At 35.9% G+C, this 20542-nt stretch overlaps 1 protein-coding gene across 1 annotated transcript; it reads left to right on the top strand.

Moving 5' to 3' along the window:
- Positions 1-1301: 1301 nt before the first annotated feature.
- On the top strand, positions 1302-20416 carry LOC128550826 (uncharacterized). Its single transcript, XM_053530660.1, has 8 exons — positions 1302-1553; positions 12206-12420; positions 14090-14321; positions 15081-15180; positions 17392-17482; positions 17821-17901; positions 18772-18938; positions 20320-20416. Exons 1-8 carry the CDS (start codon positions 1460-1462, stop codon positions 20414-20416), a joined length of 1077 nt encoding a protein of 358 aa, XP_053386635.1. The 5' UTR covers positions 1302-1459.
- The last annotated feature ends 126 nt before the right edge of the window (positions 20417-20542 follow it).

The raw sequence follows: 20542 nt of genomic DNA, 5'->3' as shown, positions 1-20542 counted from the left end.
TATCAATTGAATGACGGTTACGGTTATTAAAGTATTAACATTTTAATATTATTCATTGGCCCTTATTATGCTGGACACGCTTGATTCTGCCTTGCGACCAGTTCAAATTATGACCAGCCTGTACATCCGTGCAGTCTGATTATGACCTGCACTGTTCGCCATTCAGTCAGTACGTTTTCAGTAAGCACCCCTTTTAACAGTTAATTGTACTGTCAAAATTGAAAGATGGACAAGTTCTAGAAATTTAGCAGGGTAAGGGTTAAACTAAAAAGCACAATTTTTATCCAGGGAAACATGGTACGGACAAATCTGTATCTTCATCTTTTAAATTTTAGATAGTTTGTCCTTTAACAACTTGTATATCGTTTAATATTGATTAAGGAAGTCTTTACTCTGATAACATGTTTCATGTGTCATTCCCTTTTTGGTGTAAAAAGAAACCAATCGTCAGTAAGGATTATATCAAACACATTTCCCCCTCACATTTCTTACAGCTATTAAAGGAATGGGTATTATTAAAGCAATCACCCACGAAGAATATTCATGAAAATTAGAATGGGATGAGCTTAAATTATGAATTTAATTAGACTATGTCGTATTCCAAGAAGTTGTCAGAGTCAACTAATGTAGAAAATATATATTAAAATCATACATTTAAACATATTTTGTAAATACATGCACGTGCATTTTATATATGCCGTTTGTATTTGCAAAATATGTTTAAATATATGATTTTCTTTTGATATAAATTCTGTAACTGTTCAATATACTTTAGTACAATTAAAAATCCCATCAGTTAGCTCCTCAACAGATATAAAAAGTCGGTCACAAATTACTGCCAGATAAGCTTAACTTGAAGTGTGTGTTTTTCTTAAAAATTTCATTCAAAGCGCAGCGAAGAAACTGAATCCAAAAGATAAAATACTACGTAACTGAGCGATTATGCATGTCTCCCTCTATTTAGAAAAATTTTCAAATTTCAATTTTTATTTGGGTCTATGTGATAAAAGAATATCAATGTACTGAATATATTAACTTGGGTGAACAGACACACAGTTATTTTATTCAACTTAATTCAGCAATGAACTGACTCAAGGTAGTATAAGTACTTTTTTACCAAAACAATTTTTTCAACCCGCTGGCATACAAGGAAATTGAAAATTTCGCTTCATCTATATTTGATATGAAGGGATATCAGGTGAACACAAAAAAATGAATGAAGGGAAATTTAGCATAGCATGAATTATGCAAATTTGTTTGTTAAGGCGTGTCACATTTTACTTCACCTGTGAAAAATGAATTTTAATAAACATTGAACCGTCGCCTGATTCGATGTTACAATAATTTAATCCTTTATATAAAAGTTCTATCACTTGTAAAGGAGAAAAATAATTCGTATGAAACTTCCATATTGTTGTGACTTCGTAATACATTTGCTGGTGGAAGAAAGAAAACTAGGATGAATTCTTTACTCTTCATTTGCTGTGTTTTAATTATGATCACGATGGGAGAATGTTTCCACCGTTCATTTTTTGATGGAATACAGGAAATCGGTAGGAATTCTTTATACTTTTTATCATGTCACCATTGTATTTTCAATTCGCTATATATTCTCTGTGTCACATTATATTCATATAAATTTGAAGCTAAATTATTAAACGTAACTAAACCGTGGCTTGACATGAAGACGTAGTGACCTCAACAGTTGACGGTGATTTTCAAATAAAACATCAATTCGGCTTACCGCGCTTATTACCGTTAGGAACATGCTTTTAATACAAGAATAAGTTAGTGCTACTGATCTAAATTAAATCTAAGTTACATACAAAGCGATAACTTCTATGAAATGGATAGAAACTAATGCGGAAGAGCTAAAGAAAACCTGTTTGTCAGCCATACTTCATTTGCATTTGTAAATACATTCTCAAACATGTAAAAGTACATAGGCTTTGTACAAACCATTTTAATTTGATAGATTATCACAACTGTATACAACGTAATTTTTGAAGTCCAGTTTGGTGACATTACCATGACTGCCGAACTACCGCTTTCTACATCAGTCTCATGCGAACTGATCAAGGTTTCGGCACGAACTGTGTCTGATATTTGTACTACAAACTGATGCACCGGTTATTTTAAAAAGTGTGTTAATAGGTGGGCTCAAATGTGTACACGATTTCGCCCGATGTTCACTTGTTCAGTCAGGCTAGCTGTGCACGCATCAATTCATTACACCTGCGGGACATAGCCTGATCAACTAGCCCAACTAAACGAGTGCAAATTGGGCGAATGCGAAATCGGGGTACACAATCAATCTCACTTATTAACACACTGTCTTCAACAACCGGTGTAACAGGAAGAGCTAGTATCGAAACCTTAATCAGTTCGCATGATCGGTATTTCGGTAGTCATGGTGATGCCACCAACCTCTCTTTTCCTACACCTTGACATCTAAAATTATTTTGCATACAGTTATGATAATCTATAAAATTAAAATGATTAGAACAAAACCTACATAGATTCTATGTGTATTAGCAGTGTTTACATTTCGTTTGAAAAGGTACAAACATATAACATAGTATAAACGATTTCTACTATAAATCTGGAAGTTATTTTTATCAAACGACTGTTACTGCATGATATTTGATTGTGAATTTGGGTCTACATACGCATGCAATTTATTAAGATAGAAAGTTAAATACCGTTTATGGGTATTTTCTACGTTTAAAGTAATACTTAACGATAATATATTTTATTGGAAGATGGGCATTGAATGACTGACTTGCTTTATATATATTTCACACCTGTTGGCTTCATAAATTGAATACCCGTGGTGTCAGCGGGTACTGTTCAAATTTCTTTCACTGAAATAAACATAGCATAAATGTATGTGAAAGTTAAAGGGTTCTTCCATAAAGGAAACATTATCATAACATGAGCCGCACCATGAGATAACCAACATAGTGGCTTTGCGACCAGCATCCGCGCAGTTTGGCCAGGATCCATGCTGTTCGCTATCAAAGCCTATTGCAATTAGAGTAATTGTTAGCGACCAGCATGGATCCTGACCAGACTGCGCGGATGTTGGTTTTCCCATGGCGCAGCTCACATACATATTTAATGTCGGCAGGTTGTAACTGTAACACTCTATACATATATGACAATATGCGGTTACACTGTAAATTCTTTTTTTTAAAGATTAGTAAATTTTGATGCTTTACAACATAAATATAAACATCGGAAATATACGTCTTAAAGAAATGATAAATATATCTTAATCTTGATTAGTTATTTCTGAGCACAAATTCGAATGACTAAAATCAAATGCAGGGTTTCAATTAACCCTTTGGCCCTTGCCACATTTTCCGCATTATCAGTTTGTACCAAGGTCATTTCTTTAAACATGTCTAAATAACAAAATACTAACACGACATCTGGGGAAGTTACTTGCGGAGAACAGGTTGGTATTGGTACAGAATCCAAGAACATCTGCCCGCCGTTACATAACTTCAATACTGTTGAAAAACGGCGTTAAACCCAAAACAAACAAACAAACGATGGTCTAACGAACACAGCAGTGTATTTATAAATGCAAAATTATCTTTTCATTAAGATATGAAATTAAATGAAGCGATTCAAAGAATTTTAGTTTTATTCATCTCCATATCATACAATATATCTCTACGTTTTGATTTTTTCACTTTCTTGTTTAGATTTCAAACTTAAAATTTACATAAAATAAACTTTAACATCAATGTATAGAACCACACATACCACATGATGGCAATATTATTACACAATATAAAATAAAATTATTTACCAAAATGATTTAAAACTACGTATAACATCAGGTTTTAGGCAATTGCGCAAATATGACTTTTTTGAATTCTATATAATTATCCGAAAAATAATTTGATACCGCGTTGTATGAAACAGCTTTCATTGGCAGATACGCAGCTGAGTGTCTGTAATTGAAGAAACAGCATGACTGTGATTTAAAGCAGTTTAGCCACAAAAGTTGTTTAACGCAGTTATATTTAATGTAATTGTATTTTTTCTTCGTTTTATAAACACGGAGCCGCATGTTGTGATATTGATAAACACTTTATAGTTGCCGATTTCAGCCAGGCAACTTCAGTCGTCGTTTAGCGTCCCGCCGAACGTTGCCCCATTGAACGTCGCCACTCCGAAACGTCGCCCACAGGGTAGGGTGGCGTTTGCTGGGGCGACATTCAGCGGACCGATGTTCGGCGGGGCGCCATTACGACGTTTGTCGTTGTGTCGCTGCGACAAAACGACATAACGAAACGACAGGAATCAGCCGCCGTTTTTGTGTACACTGTTATTGGAGAGGTCTATCAAGACCTCTCCATAGTGTTGGCTTTTCAGACTAATCTACTAAGTTTACGGCATTAGATTTCACTTTCTAGCGCAAATTACGGTGAGCCAGTCTAAAATGGTACAATGCGCTTGCGCACAAGTAAGTTTTAAAATCCCCTAAGACGAAATTAACTGTTCGTTTAAAATAAAGAAATATGATGTAATACTATTGTTATAAATGTTGGAAACAGCTCAGTTATTAACGAAACAAATACAGATATATATATATATATATATATATATATATATATATATATATATATATATATATATATATATATATATATATACACACAGAGTATGAGAAAAAATGTATGTTCAAACAGTGTCAAAAGTTTAATTATAAACCCGAGCGCTTTCGGCTTTTTAAAAAAGCCTTTTTCAAGGGTAGCATAAATCAAAACAACACAGCAACGGCGTAAATACCGCCTGTATAGTTCGATATATAAATGCTCAATGAACATATCGATCAACAGAATGAGTGATAAATGAAAATAGCCGTTTTATAAAAATAGAGCGTTTTTGATTGGTTCTCTGTATTTTTCCTGAGGATTTCGTTCATTGGTTTTGTGTTTAACGCCGTTTTCAACAGAGAAGGTAGCGGAAAAAGAAAATCTATGTTGTGGTCGATGTTAATTAAAAACAATGTCCGATTGCCTGAAGTGATTTAATATCTGCTAAAATGAACTACTAGTATCTGTGTTTTTAATCTTAGTGGGGAAAATAATGCTTCAGCAGGCTAATCTAGTCTCCCTTATTGATGCCTATAGGTTGTAAGGTGTTGAGACGGCGGATCCAGTAGGTTTCTCTTTCCTTTCTTTGCTTATCCGTCCGGAGTTATAACCTAGAACAAATAGGAGGCCTAGGAAAGGGACTTCGGGTCTTGGATCATTTACTTTAGATCCTCGTTTAGATATGTGTCAGCAGAGGCAAAGCCCAGTCCAGCAATAGACGCAGAAACTGTGTCCATCTGTTTGAAGTCTTCCCAGCTTCCTGGGTATCCCAGGTTTATCCTTGTGAAAGATGCAGAAGCTATGTCCATCCGTCCGCCAAACTTTCAAGCAAACCCAAGTTTCTCAGATGTGTATGTTTTGCTAGGTATCTTGACTGTGTTTTAGAAGTTTAGGTCAGAATGAGTATCCCATAGTACACATTAGTATGGGTATTCCAGCATGGTAATAATTTGGTACATTTCTCCCTGCAACCTAAGAGTTTATGAACTAATGCAGTATGTGTATCACCTGGCATACATTATTGTCAGTATTATGGTCCTTGCTCTGGGTATCCCAGGGCCTTAATAATTTGGTATTTTTTCCAGGCATCCCGGAGGTTTATGAACTTGGGTCAGGGTATCCCATGGCCTTAAGTTTTGGAATAACTGCTTCAGTATAGTAATTAACCATCCATTGGGGAATCTCATCTGTTTTAAGAAGGAAGTACTTGTGGTCTGCTTTGCATTAGATGTATAATCGTTATTGGCAAAACCTCCATGTTAATTATCCTGCAGGGTATCCCTGTTATGTCTGATTCTGCAAGGAATCCATTTGTGGCCTCCCAAGCCCTTATGACCCACTTTATAGAACAGGGCTGGGGGAGTGTAGTGAGAATGCTGTTAATGGTTACCAAGGTCACTGTCAGAGTTCACAGGAGAAACAGCAAATCAGCGAGGAGGATCGACATCACATGGCTAGGAGGATCAATCGTTTACGAGGAGTATCTCCTCTCGACCAGACTCTATTGAATGCAGTTGTATTTATCATCAACAACCGAAATCTAAGGCCATCTGCCTTTTAGCGTTAGAAACCTCTTCTGCCCCTAATAAGAGTGTCGACCCTGGTATAGTGAATACCATTTTCACTTCAAGCTCAATGTCACACTTAGTTGTCAGAGGTCATACCTTAGGACTATATTGCTTCGCATTGCAGAGTCTATGTTATTTAATTATACTAATGACAATTATGATATGCAGTCATACTGGTACATTCAAAGAGCTATATATTCTTAATATACATTTAAATAATATTTCTAATGAATTATAAAATCAATATACATTTATTTGATAATGTTGTTCATGTCTGGTGATGTTTATTTATAGTCCAATGTATAAATTTTTTAAAATCCTAACCATATAGGTAATACCAAAATTTTAAATATTTTTTCTTTAACACATATTTCGGAAAGGTAACGTATCATATGTGACGTATTGAATAAGTTAACTCTAGGGACAGTTTTATTATATATAAATTTAATTACTGAACTGTGTATTGGCCATTATCAGTATTTTACAACTTAAAAAAATCATCATTGTTGATATATTTCTATGTTCTAGTAATTACAAAAAGAGTAACGTAAGTTACGGATAATACATAACATCTGTTCACCTAAAATGATATGAACATATGATAATTTCAATTTTAAATACATAAACATATCTAAATGTCTTGTTTATTACGATTAATTGTACAACAGGCATGTTTATAATATTAAATTCACATAAATGGTGAATTAAATGAAAATTTGCATGGTAACGTATTTTAAATCTCCGTAACTCGTTAAAGCCCCAACGGAAACTTGCAAACTTTTGTCTGTGAATGCCAACTACCATAAGGTTTAAGAAAATCATAGTGTTGAAAATTCCCCCTGGTGGGGGAGCAGGGTCAATTGTCAGCTCAAGGTCTATTATCTATGTGTCTTGTCTGATATCACTTTAAACGGAGCATCACTGGACCTCTCCTAGGTTTCTTTTTTAAAAGAAGCCTGCTTGTACTATTTTTATCTAAACTGAATCATGTGTTTATACTGGTTAAACTTATTTCTGTTCAAAACATGCATACAATCGTTTTTGATTTATCTTCATGCCGATAAGAAAGTCTTCAAGTATTTCAAGTTTTTTTCTTCATGTTTGCAAGAAGGTCAGATACCCGTGAAGAACATTCAAATAGTACAAATGATATAATATGAAAAATCAGTTTTGGACTTTTGTTTTATGAGCGTCTATTACGAAATACATTTAATTATGTAACATCAACAAAATTGTTCCCTGAAATAGTTCTAGCTATGCTTGGCAAAAAAAAGGTCAGTTTAATAAAGAATTTATAGTGAATACTATTTAGGCGTGTGTGACCTTATTAGGCACACAGAATAATGTGGACTGAAATGTATCATATAACTTAAATATAAGAAATGAAACACTTTCTGACGGGGTTCATGAACGACAAAATATGATCGGCAAATTACCTACAAATCTCTAGCACAATCAATGGATTTTCGGATCACATTCTGTCTTTCATTTCGCATGAATTCAGAAAATTCTGAAATTTCTTCAATACACGATGTAATGCTGATATTTATTTCTTATATAGAAATTTGTTACTATTGTCAAAGTCTGAAATAAAACTTTATACATTCAACAGGAAATGTGCAAAAAATCGCATGCAAATTCAGAAGCAGCGAGAATTTTTAAAAAGTGGTTTTTGAACAGAACTTATTTTCGCACAATGTCGTTATATTTATTTTATTCTCTGCGGTCTATGCCACACGTTGTGATACTGATTTGCCTTACTATTGAACCTTAATTAAATATGGATTGAATTATATACTTATGTCAGTTTATTTAGTTCAGCTTTTCAATAAAAGTACACATGTACTGGTTATTTGTTAAGTTGAGAATTTTAACAGACATGCTTTAGAACGTTTTTTCGTGTACAGTTCTATTTTGTTTCATGTAACGGTGATATCAACATTATTTTCCTTTGATTTAAATGAGGAATGGTTAGGGGTTTTTATTTGCCCCGAGATAAGAGCAGACAAAACTGTATATGAGCCGTGCCATGAGAAAACCAACATAGTGGGTTTGCGACCAGCATGGATCCAGACAAGCTTGCGCATCCGCGTAGTCTGGTCAGGATCCATGCTGTTCGCTAACAGTTTCTTTAATTGCAATAGACTTTGATAGCGAACAGCATGGATCCTAACCAGACTGCGCGGATGCGCAGGCTGGTCTGGATCCATGCTGGTCGCAAACCCACTATGTTGGTTTTCTCATGGCACGGCTCATATAACCTCTATTCCCAAATGTGTCGTTACTAGAATATTGTAAAGCAACTGTAACAGAACATTCAAATGTTTTTGAAAAGCATTTTCATACAAAAAACAACAGTTTCGATTATTGTTGAAATTGAAATGTTCCTTGCCTTTAAGTCAAATACTACTGAAATAAGAAGAAAAGAAAAAACTGAAAGAAAACAAATGCAATGCAAATCTAAAACATAAGTCGTTTTATCTGTGTCTCAGAGTAGTTTAAGAGTTCATTTAAAGTTATTATCTCATGATGCGTAAGATGTATTGCATGTTCTTTGTAACGTGTGCTTAACTTTAAGTGTAGAACTATTTAAACCATTTTGTACAGTGTAATTACTTAAAGGCGCATTGATTATAAAATGAATCAAAAGAATTTTTAGTATAACGTTTTAACGTGGTAGACCCGAATTGACAATCGGCAATTTCCGTTCGGTTACGGTATTCTCCGGATGCGATTTCGGAATTCTCCGGAATGATTAGAAAACCATTTGCACTTATGAACTATGAGAACGTCGGACAAGTGCTGTAACCAAATACGAAAACGAAGTCGCACGGAACTTGCCGAATATCTTTTGTGTGACAAGCAAGTACTAAAAGGTTTTTCTGCTGTAACATAGTAAAATTAAGAAAGTTAACACTGTTTCCGTTGCTTGTTTGTAAAATAAAGGTAACATCAAATCATCGGTGAATACAGAAAAGAGCATTTTAGAAGCTGTCCTTTAACTGGCCCGGTCGTCATTGTTCGATAGAGAAGTAAAAACTTTATGTCAGTTTGATATCAAATACATTTGGGAAAATGTTAACTATAAAACATAACAACGTTTTCTAGAAGCTTAAGGAGACCTTAGTGCAATCGTGTTAATGCTTTTCAACAAATTGTCAAAACAAAACATAGTGTTAAAATCAACGTAATTAGCGTGTAGTCGTTCCAAAAATAAAACAAAACACTTTAGATGCAAATAGTGTCTCAAAACAAATACTGTTCCAATATTCCCGGAATTCAATACTTGTATTTGCTGCTCTATATCAGTACAATGTACATAATGGTGCGTTGCTTCAATTTTATGGCCCTGACCCGCCTTCGAAGAAGAGGCGGTATATTTATTACTTTGTTCATTGTTGGTCTGTTTGTTGTTGTGTCGGTTGGTCGTTGGTCGGTCGGTAGTTAGGCTATTCGGTTGGCAATGTAGTCGTTCCAAAAATAAAACAAAACACTTTAGATGCAAATAGTGTCTCAAAACAAATACTGTTCCAATATTCCCGGAATTCAATACTTGTATTTGCTGCTCTATATCAGTACAATGTACATAATGGTGCGTTGCTTCAATTTTATGGCCCTGACCCGCCTTCGAAGAAGAGGCGGTATATTTATTACTTTGTTCATTGTTGGTCTGTTTGTTGTTGTGTCGGTTGGTCGTTGGTCGGTCGGTAGTTAGGCTATTCGGTTGGCAATCAGTAAGAAGAGAATGCTTAGACTTAAATAGTCAAACGTCATATAATGATTGCCTGTGGTCTGTAAATTTCCCCTGTTATCTTGAGGATTAGTAGGTCAAAGGACAAGGCCACAGTGACCCTAATACTGAAAACGGTTTCCGCTCAATAATAAATAATAAATAATGCACCAAACTTTAAAGAATGACTGTCTGTGACTGTTGGATGATGTTTTTTCTTTCTGGGGTCAGTAGTCCAAAACTCAATGTCATACTGAACTTGATACAAAGGCTGTTTCCGTTCCATATCTAAAGAAAGCTTTGGCCGACAATTGTCAAACTTCATAGGATGATTGCCAGAATCTCTTACTGTAACAGTATTCCTTCAGGGAAACGTGCCACAGATTTTTGGGAAAGCAATTTAAAACAAGCAGCAGCTAACGCCAGACGGCGTTTTGGCCGGGTTTTCCAAATTAGGTGATAATGAGGTAAAGTTCTAATAATGACATGCTATCAATAACCCCCAAATTAATAAGCAATATTGAAGGAAAAAGGGAAAAAAGAAATGGACAGGTAGAAAATGAAATTAAACTGGTATAAAAAAAGTAAATAAACCCCAAACATTTTCAATGTTTATATCCCTGTGACCTTGACTTTTGACCCTGAAATGGGTGCCAGGTACACATCAAGACCAACATCACCAACATACCTAAGAAGATTCAAGGTCCTAGGTGAAATACTTGTCCAGATATTGAGAGAAAACCATTTGCAAATTTCAGATCCCTGTGGCCTTGACCTTTGATCCAGTGACCCCAAAATCAATAGTGGTCATGTACACATCAAGATCAACATACGTATGAAGTTTCAAGGTCCTAGGCGAAATACTTGTCAAGATATTGAGTGGACAAAAATATTAATATGTTCAGGTCCCTGTGACCTTGACCTTTGATCCAATGACCCTGTAATCAATAGGGTTCATGTACATATCAAGAACAATATGCCTTTAAAGTTCGAAGGTCCTAGGTGAAATACCTGTCCAGATATCATGCAGAAACTATTTTCAAATGTTCAGATCACTGTGACCTTGACCTTTGTCCCAGTGACCATAAATCAATAAAGGTCATGTACACATCAAGAATAATATACCTGTGAAGTTTCAAGGTCCTAGGTGAAATACTTGTTAAGTGAGTGAGTGAGTTGGGTTTTACGGCGAATCAACAAAGAAATACTTAAGATATTGAATGAACAAAAAGGTTAACATGAGACTCACTATTCTATCCACCCGTCCATCCGTCCATCCATCCATTCATCCATCCATCCCGGACAGACATAATCTACAAGCCGGATGTTTCTTCGAAAACCCGGCCAAAAATGGATTTAAAGCTCTGCCAATGTTCATACATAGAATTATTTATTACGGTTACCTCAAGTAGGGAATACTTTAAGAAATTAGGGAACAGCTGCCCTTTTCATGAAGCCTACTTAAGGCAAAGTTAAATCTATCAAAATGTTGTTGCAAACTTATATTAGTAAAATCTATCTTAGGAGAGAACTGACGTTGAAACTTGGGGATATTTGTGAAACAGGCCCCAGTAGGACACGTTTAAAGATTTACACTATCTCTAGGGATTTTATTTCTGTTCGTGGTCATAAGCGCTGTTATAGGTTTGGTTTTATTTCAAATACTTTTCTAAAAAAAATATTAGGTTTATATAGATCTACTTTCTAAGTAAAAAAACAGTTACAAATCTTTTAAAATGTTCTCGAAGAAAGTTTCATTAAGCATTTAGGTCACCTATTGAATAATATTGGCCAGAATAAAATGAGCCGTGCCATGAGAAAACCAACATAGTGGTTTTGCGACTAGCATGGATCCAGACCAGCCTGCGCATCCGCGCAGTCTGGTCAGGATCCATGCTATTCGCTAACAGTTTCTCTAATTGCAATAGGCTTTGAAAGCGAACAGCATGGATCCTGACCAGACTGCGCGGATCTGGATCCATGCTGGTCGCAAAGCCACTATGTTGGTTTTCTCATGGCACGGCTCAAATCATGATGCAAATCTTTAAACCTGATTTGATTCGTATACTGTATACAGTTCTTGAGTCTTGCACTACTTGTAGACCAAAAGTACCAGAATGTAAAATGATACACGCACATTGCCTTGTCCAAGAAAAAAATCTTTTGAATATTTCTTTCTAAACATTGTGTGGAATACTGTTATACATTGAACTGCAATAACTTAATGATAGTTTTGTCATTTTTTATTTTATTTTCTTTTTCTTCAAACTTTTGTATTATTCATGTAATTTCAGAAACCGTATCTATTTCACATACATTTGTACACCGAACAAGAAGACGTGCTTCTTTAAGAAATACAGCTGTCATGCCAGACGTCATAGTAACAGAAATAAAAGGAGACAATCAGCATTCATATTTGAAATTTCACCGAAATAGAAAGAAAACATTAAGCCCCTTGTTCACCTTAGAAGTAGGTTTGGGGCTGGTGGAAAAGAAAATAACTGTTCATGTAAGTCTTCATAAAACTACATAAATTGCAATTTTGTTTGAGACAGAAAAATGAATATGTATGTATTTTTCTTACTTTGATAATAAATTTCTTGATCTCTGAACAAAATATTAAAGAATTATACTGCATGTTACCTCGGACTGAAATATGTGCTGAATGATTCGAACCATCTGCTTCTTAAAGCAGCATGCCTCCAAACTTATATCATGTTTTACCGAAAATTAGAAAACGAGGTCATTACTAAGTATTTACTATGGTGACATATTTCTGCCACGAGTTAGCTTGGCAGCTATCGTAATACTTCAAGAATTTATCTAAGATTTGATAAAGCGAAATCTTCTGAAAAGGTTATCTCAGTAGCCGAAGGTTGTCCGGAAATATCATTGTGATAATTTACATTATTATCTTGATACGTTTTGCGCAAATGCCTATGTACAGCTGCCGTTTATAAGTTAAGCATCTTGATATTTTGAACTTTTCTGAAAATTTTACCCCAATAGCCTAAAGCTTCATGGAAATACGAACATCTAGGAAAAATACTTTATTGCAATAGTGTTTTAAGACAAATGTATACCTTTAATGGAAATTTTAAAGTGCTACCAAGTATCACGTGGCAGTTTCAAGCATTAACACGAACTGACTCGTGTTGATCGGTCCAACTGCAGGTTATTTTAGCTTACATAATGGATTTGTGATTGGTAGAAATGCAAATGAAAGGGTTTTTCGTTGGGTTTAACGTCGCACCGACACAATTATAGGTCATATGGCTTTGATGCATTATTTTATCAAGGGTGGGCACCTAGATAGAAACACCGACCTTCTGTAAGCCAGCTGGATGGCTTCCTAACATGAAGAATTCAACGCCCCGAGTGAGACTCGAACCTACATTGGTGAGGAGCAAGTGATTCTAAGTCAGTGACCTTAACCACTCGGCCACGGAGCCCAATCAACTGCCCCACCCCCTCCACACACAAATGAAAGGTATCAAATTGTAGTTTTGCATATGCGCTTTCCGACTCTAAGCTTTTTGAAATTTGATACATAATGGGCTTACAGCAATGGACAATTTACCAGAGAATGTTCGACCGAGGCGTTTCCTAGAATAATCCGGATTTTACAGCATAAATTGTCATAATTCATATTTAAGGGGTTAACACCATTTCAGAAGAAGTATGGAGTCAATAGGCGATTCTATGTGATTGTTTTCGTTCAGTGTTCAACCATTCAGATTATAGCATTTATAATGATGTAGATAATGATTTTGCATGCTAGACATACAATGTCCAGATTTACAAGCGGGTGTTCCCGGTCACAGTAATGCAGCATCCTAGCAACTAGTGTAACTGTATAACTTTAACTGTCCCTCCGTTCGTTCCATCCATCCATCTGGAATGTTATAGTCATGTGATGCATTTTAATCGAGCTAACAAGTCAAAGCCATCCAGTTGGTTTATGGGAGGTCGTGATGAAATAATGCACGGAGGGGAATCTGGGGTCTTCCTCCACTATCAACAACAGAAAAGTCGCCATGTGACCTATAATTGTGTCGGTGCGAAGTCCAACAAAAACAAAACAAAAACAAACTTAGTTTACCCCAACCGTTCCATGACAAAGAAATCCAATATAATTGACATCACCACATTAAATAGACATGCAACTTTTATTACAGTGCACACATTTTTACGAGGATATCAACCATTCTGCTCATGCAATACTCGACAGCTGCGGCGAGACCGGTTCGATAAAAGTGGTAGCAGAAGTTGCTCTCAATAACGAACTGTATATGATTTTACCTAAAGACTCACAGAAAGCAGACGAAAGTTTTCAACATGGCCTTTTCAAGGTCAACACTACAAGAGACTATTCACATGACTACAGAGTGCCCACTGAAAATACCAATGGTATGTTTGATTGCTAAGCAAATGAAACGTGGGTGGAAATGATAGATTTAGGTAGTTCTGCACGTTTTGATAGTGAATTCCACAACAAAGAATTTGATTAAACCTTGATATTTCGAAAATTTAAAATATACTTTTAAAAAATGGCATGTGTTAGGCTCAGTTCGGACCTTCTAAAAGTCTGGTGAAATTTTCTTTCTACAAGTCAGATTTCAATGAAACTTATTGTTGTCAATTAGCATATTATGATCTATAATATGGTGAAATAGAATATGAAGGTCAGTGTTCCTGTTTTTATTATTATTATTATTATTTTTAGATATTTGCCGTAGATTAAAATTTCATTAAATTCACTGTCCGACTGTCATTAAATTATTAAATGATTTTCGTTTCCCTGTATATGAGGTCAGGCCTTTTCCTAAGTTATCCAGAAAAAATGACGTTACGCCATTACTTCCACTTAACAGCGGAGACAATGTGTTCTCGAGTAAAATCTGGTGTTCAAGAATGAAATAAAATTTAATCTTACTTGAACTCGTAAAAAAAAACAACATGTTTTTAATTGTTTCAACCAAAGTTTGTAAAGTTTGAAACTTTCGAAATACCAGACAGCTAATTTCTGGGCTTAACGATTTTGGAGAAGATGTTTAAGTTCATTCAATGTTTAATGCTGAGACAATAAGTCATCAAAATGCTTTTACATTTCCGCGGATGTAATTTAGTTTTTTTGTCATTTTATGTGAATTTGTGATCTGTTTTTAGAGGAAAACAGTATCCCCAGCGTGAATGATAGGTTTAGAAGACAGACTGAAAGAAATTATGTTGAACTACAGCTTGTGATTGACTATAGTTTATACACCTTGTAAGTATATCAAATTGCGATTTATTTGTATGAGTTTTTTTTGTTCCCGTGATGTACTTGAGGATATATAATCTAATAAGCCTTTGCAATAAGTTTATTTTTTAGACAAACTAAATGGTTTATTACAGCATTATCGAGAAGAAAAAAAACAACAAATTTATAGCATTTTTAAAATTTATGTATTTTTCTATTCCGTGAGCGATGCTAGCCCTTTGACTGTCTATTGTAATTCTGGCCCGTCTCGACAGATCAGTATAACGAAGGGATTTTTTGTTGTCCCCCGCCCTTTTCGAAGAAAAGAGGGGGACAAAGAAATAGGCTGCGTCCTTCCGTCATACTTCGTGTCCGGTCCATAACTCCGCCATCCATGAAGGAATTTTGAAATAATTCGGCATAAATTTTCCCCATAATAAGACGACGTGTCACGCGCAAGACCCATACCCCTAGCTCCAAGGTCAAGGTCACATTTAGAGGTCGAATGTTAAACATGGTCTGTTTTGTGTCCATTCCATACTTCTGCCATTTATCAAGGGATTTTAAAATTACTTGGCACATATGTGCCTTAAAATATATCAATGTGTCATGCGCAAGACCCGGATCCCTAGCTCCAAGGTCAAGGTCACACGTAGAAGTCAATGTGAATGTTAACATCGTCTGCTTCTTGTCTGATCCATAACTGTGCCATTCAAGGGACTTTAAAATTACTTATTACTTGACACAAATGTTCCCCATAATGAGTTGATATACCACGTGCAAGACCCAGACCCCTAGCTCCAAGGTCAAGATCACACATTTTTGGTAATTTTTGTTTTGTCTGTTCTTTTTTGCATTGGTGTATATTTAAATAACCTTTCATACACATTTACCATTACAAGACATTGTGTCGTGTGCAAAGGTCAAGGACAATGGCACCCAGGTTAACGTTCTTATTTTGTTTGTACATGAAATTACCTCCCCATTATACGATGAAGTAAAATACATGTGTTTTATTCTTATATCAGTTTTCTCACTAATTTAAAAATAAAAGGATGTTTTTGTAAGATAATTGGTATTGATAGATATAAAAAGCTGTCAACATTAACATTTGTAGACTAACTCTTCTTGTAGAATGTAAACCCAGGCACAAGTTATAACTTAATGGTATATTTAGGTAAACGCAGCATTACTATGGTTACAATACATTAGGTTGATATGAAGTGCAGCTCTGCATTGACCAACAGTAGAATTAACTTTTTCTGGTGTGTAATTTGAAAACAAGTTCTTTAGTACCATATAAGTGACATACATTTCATTTGTTTATTAATTACCTCCATTTATGCCTTCAATCACATATATCGAGGAACATACACATCGCCCGAATTCCATTCTGCGGCTTTCAGATTCGATGTTCTATGTTCTCCCGTCCGCGAAAACTCGGCTTAGTGCAAGTAACTCAGTAAACCCGGCTTAAACCCGGCCGCTCTAAGTATTAATATAAGTAACTGGAAATGCCGGCTGGCCTCTCTTAGTGTTAGAGCAACTGATTGTCGTAAGAGAAAAGATAGCTTGCAGTTCTGTGTATAAGATGAAGGAGTCAGAGACACACCGACCTTAGAGCAAATTTTTGTGAAATCCCGGCTTGCCGCTCATAGTATTAGAGAAAGTACTCGAGAAATCTGGTTTGCAGCTCGTAGTGTAATAGCAAGGAATTAAGAAACCTTGGTTTGCCGATTTTAGTATCACAGCAAGTTATTAAGAAAACCCGGCTTGCTGCTAATAGTATAAGAACACGTTATTGAGAAAATCCGGCTTTCCTCTCTCAGTATAAGAGCAAATGACTGAGAAAATCCAGATTGGTGCTCTTAGCATAAAGCAAGTCATTGAGAAAAATCGACTTTCCTCTCTTAGTATACGTATTAGAGCAAGTAATCGAGGAAACTCTGGTTGCCGCTCTCAGTATTAGAGCATGTAACCGAGGAAACTCTGGTTGCCGTTCTCAGTATTAGAGCATGTAACCGTGGAAACTCTGGTTGCCGCTCTCAGTATTAGAGCATGTAACCGAGGAAACTCTGGTTGCCGCTCTCAGTATTAGAGCAAGTAACCGAGGAAACTCTGGTTGCCGCTCTCAGTATTAGAGCATGTAACCGAGGAAACTCTGGTTGCCGCTCTCAGTATTAGAACATGTAACCGAGGAGACGGTATTAGCACAACAGCGATTGCTACTTATTTCAGCTGGTATGGTCTGACCACTGGAACGCAACTGGAACGTGAGGCAGCTGCTTTAGATCTTATACAGAAAATGTATGCATTTTTAGGAAACGGGGTAGGCTGCTTTGATCTATATAGTTTACGTTTCTTTTATGTACAGTCAACCCGTAAATAAATTCCATGATTTGATGAGCTGAAAATGGTTTTTATATGCAGATGGGTTTCATGCCAAGGTTAAAATATATATCTATAAGACTTGTCTTCCATTCCTATCCTTTCCTAAGTTACAAAATATTCTAATAAAAACTTTAAGTATATAAGTGTATAGTATAATCTAATGTATAGTATATAAACCTTCCTCCAACAGTTATAACATCAAGACAATTTGAGATTATATAATTCCATTTAAAAATGTCATATGTTGGTTGCATTATTGCATGTTCAATGTTTAAGGTTCATTTACGTTACAAAGGTCTACAAACAACATATGGAATAGATATTGATGTGGAATTAACAAGTGTTTACGTTCTAAAGGTAAAGCTATTCTATTATCATACAATGAATTATTAATATTTTGATAATTTAGTATCACTTTTTAGTTATACCGTTAAACTTTTGTTTAAAACATCGCTTGGGATACTCATGTGTTGGCTTTGTGCGCGGGCGCGTGTGTGTATGCTTGTGGTGTGCACGTCTGCGTGCTGTGGGTTTCGTTTTGGGGCGGCTGCGTTTTTGGTACGTGGCATACCCCGTTTGATATTTGTCTTTGTTTTTTTTATACACTACTTGCAGATGATATTTACATAAAAGTTAAAGTATATTACAATTGTCAAAAGGATAGAAACTTTTGGTCTTTGCAGGAAATTGATTTCTGTTCATACATGCCATTAAGCACAATGCTGACTGTATTTTGTTGGAAATGTTACATCACGAAAGCATCATTTAACTGTTGCCATAATGATTATGGATTCAAATCCTGGCTGAAATGGCAATAATTTAGTCGTAAGTCTATGTTAAACCAGCTCTAATGCAAGCCAGATAGTTAACATTTTGACTGATTGTTCAGATAATCCTTTCACCCTATTCCAAATATCGCTATCTATCCTTCAATATTACTATCGCCATCCTATTATCCTACCATCCTACCATCGCCATTCTACCATCCTAACAACCCGTTATCATGCCATCCTACCATCGCGCTTTGATAATAAGGCGATAGTGCAATATGAACAAAACAGTATTCCGTAGTGTCTAGCTTGACACGCTTAGTATTCATGATTAGAATACTTTACTGTGTTATTACGCTATTATTTTAAGACAAATTTACAAGTTTTGTCTTTAAAAGATAGTGGATAAAATCTAACATCTTATGACAGTTTATTTAAAATACTGATGTTTTATAAGACTTCAGAAGAATCCGCTATAACAGAGAATGTGGACTTCACATTTTCTTCCCGTGGAACAGTGGATGCAGAAACCCTACTTAACAGCTTTAAGTCTTGGATAGACGAACAGAGCGTATCTAATCCAGATAATATTCTCAATGCAGACCATTTTATGCTACTTACGGGGTATGTTTATTTAGAAATAACGCATAATTTTTCGTGTTATAACATCTGCAGAATCTCAAGGGATTGGTTGGTACCCGAACCGGTAAAAACATGATAAGAACATCAGTTTTATACCTGCCAGTTATAAAAATGGACTGTCGTTTTGTCGGGTCCCTCTCCCGCGCTACAGGACGACCGTTTTTGTATTTACTAAGTTGTCATTTCTAATGAATTTTATGGATATTTGCCATGAGAAAAAATTGCCATGACAGAGTTATTTTGCCATGGATATCCGATTTTAGTATTATTCTAAGCCATAGAAGTATAACGCGATAAAACATGAGATAATGATATAAAGAATTATAATTCTACCTGTAATATGTTCAAAAGTAGATAAAACACGTTTTTTTTTCCAGAAAATTAAAAAAAATATGCCATGGCAAAATGATAATTTTTCTTGTCATGGTAGAGTTATTTTCCATGGCAATGCATTCACATAGCAAACGACCGATCTCCCATGGCAAATTCGTTTTAACCATAGTAAATTCAATCTTTTCATATATATTCACAAGACAGTTGTAATAATGTGAAATAAAATCATACTAAATTTAAATGATAATTTAAGACAGTTTTCACTTTTGTAAAGCGCGTGTAAATACAAGCTGATTTTGCCAAATACTTGCGTGGCAAAAAGAAGCCGGCGGCAATTAGTTAGGCCACAACGACCCAGAAGTACTTCAATATCGGGGTGGAACCTTAACAGTGCATACTTCAGTCATGTCTTCCATCAGCATAAGTTATACCAGCATCATGGACGACCAGTACCAGGTTAAATTAAAAAAAAATATGTATGCCTGCCCAAGTATAACCTCGAACTAATTAAAGCCTGTACGGGTGTGATAATATGAGCCGCACCATAAGAAAACCAGCATAAACCAACATAGCGCGTTTGCGACCAGCATGGATCCAGACCAGCCTTCGCATCCGCTTTCAAAGCCTATTGCAATTAGTTTTATACTAATTTATTTATTCTCGATTGCCAAACAAGTTCTTACAACTTATATTAATGGCTCTCGAGACTCATTCCAGATAGAACCAACCTCTAAGAGCAGGGAGAGAGAGGCAATGTGGAATTAAAGTGTCTTGCCTAAGGGCATTACCACCAAGGCAGTGGCCGGGATCGAACCCGGGACCCTTCGATCTCAAGGCGGACGAGATACAACTGCGCTACGGCGGCTCCTATTGCAATTAGAGAAACCATTAGCGATCAGCATGGATCCTAACTAGACTGCGCGGATGCGCAGGCTGGTCTGGATCCATGCTGGTCGCAAACGCACTGTGTTCGTTTTCTCATGGCGCGGCTCAATTATAATGGCTAAGGATGATTCTTTTATGTTTTCAGAAGGGAAATTGTACTCTCAGGGAATGCTGATGCCGCAGGTTTGTTGAGAACTATGATATTGTCCAGTAAAAGGTGCCCGATAGTGCAAGCATTTTAGACGACGCATTTTATAATGTAGGGGTTATGCATGTAGTTTCGTGTAGTACCATCTGCAGAATTGTGAAGGACTGGTTTGTGCCCAAGCCCGGACGGGCCAATGTATGAACGTATCCCGAGGGATTTT

This window comes from Mercenaria mercenaria, chromosome 18 (assembly GCF_021730395.1).
Source record: "Mercenaria mercenaria strain notata chromosome 18, MADL_Memer_1, whole genome shotgun sequence".
Taxonomy (NCBI): Eukaryota; Metazoa; Mollusca; class Bivalvia; order Venerida; family Veneridae; genus Mercenaria; species Mercenaria mercenaria.
The sequence above is the reverse complement of the archived record's forward strand: the minus strand, read 5'-3'. Positions and strand labels throughout refer to the sequence as shown.

What these genes read in the sequence shown, in the direction of transcription:
- LOC128550826 (XM_053530660.1), top strand. Translation starts at nt 1,460, where the DNA reads ATGAATTCTTTACTCTTCATTTGCTGTGTTTTAATTATGATCACGATG. An exon ending in AAAAGAAAATAACTGTTCAT is followed by an intron (nt 12,421 to 14,089) that starts GTAAGTCTTCAT and finishes CTTTTATTACAG; the next exon opens with TGCACACATTTTTACGAGGA. An exon ending in CATTTTATGCTACTTACGGG is followed by an intron (nt 18,939 to 20,319) that starts GTATGTTTATTT and finishes TTATGTTTTCAG; the next exon opens with AAGGGAAATTGTACTCTCAG.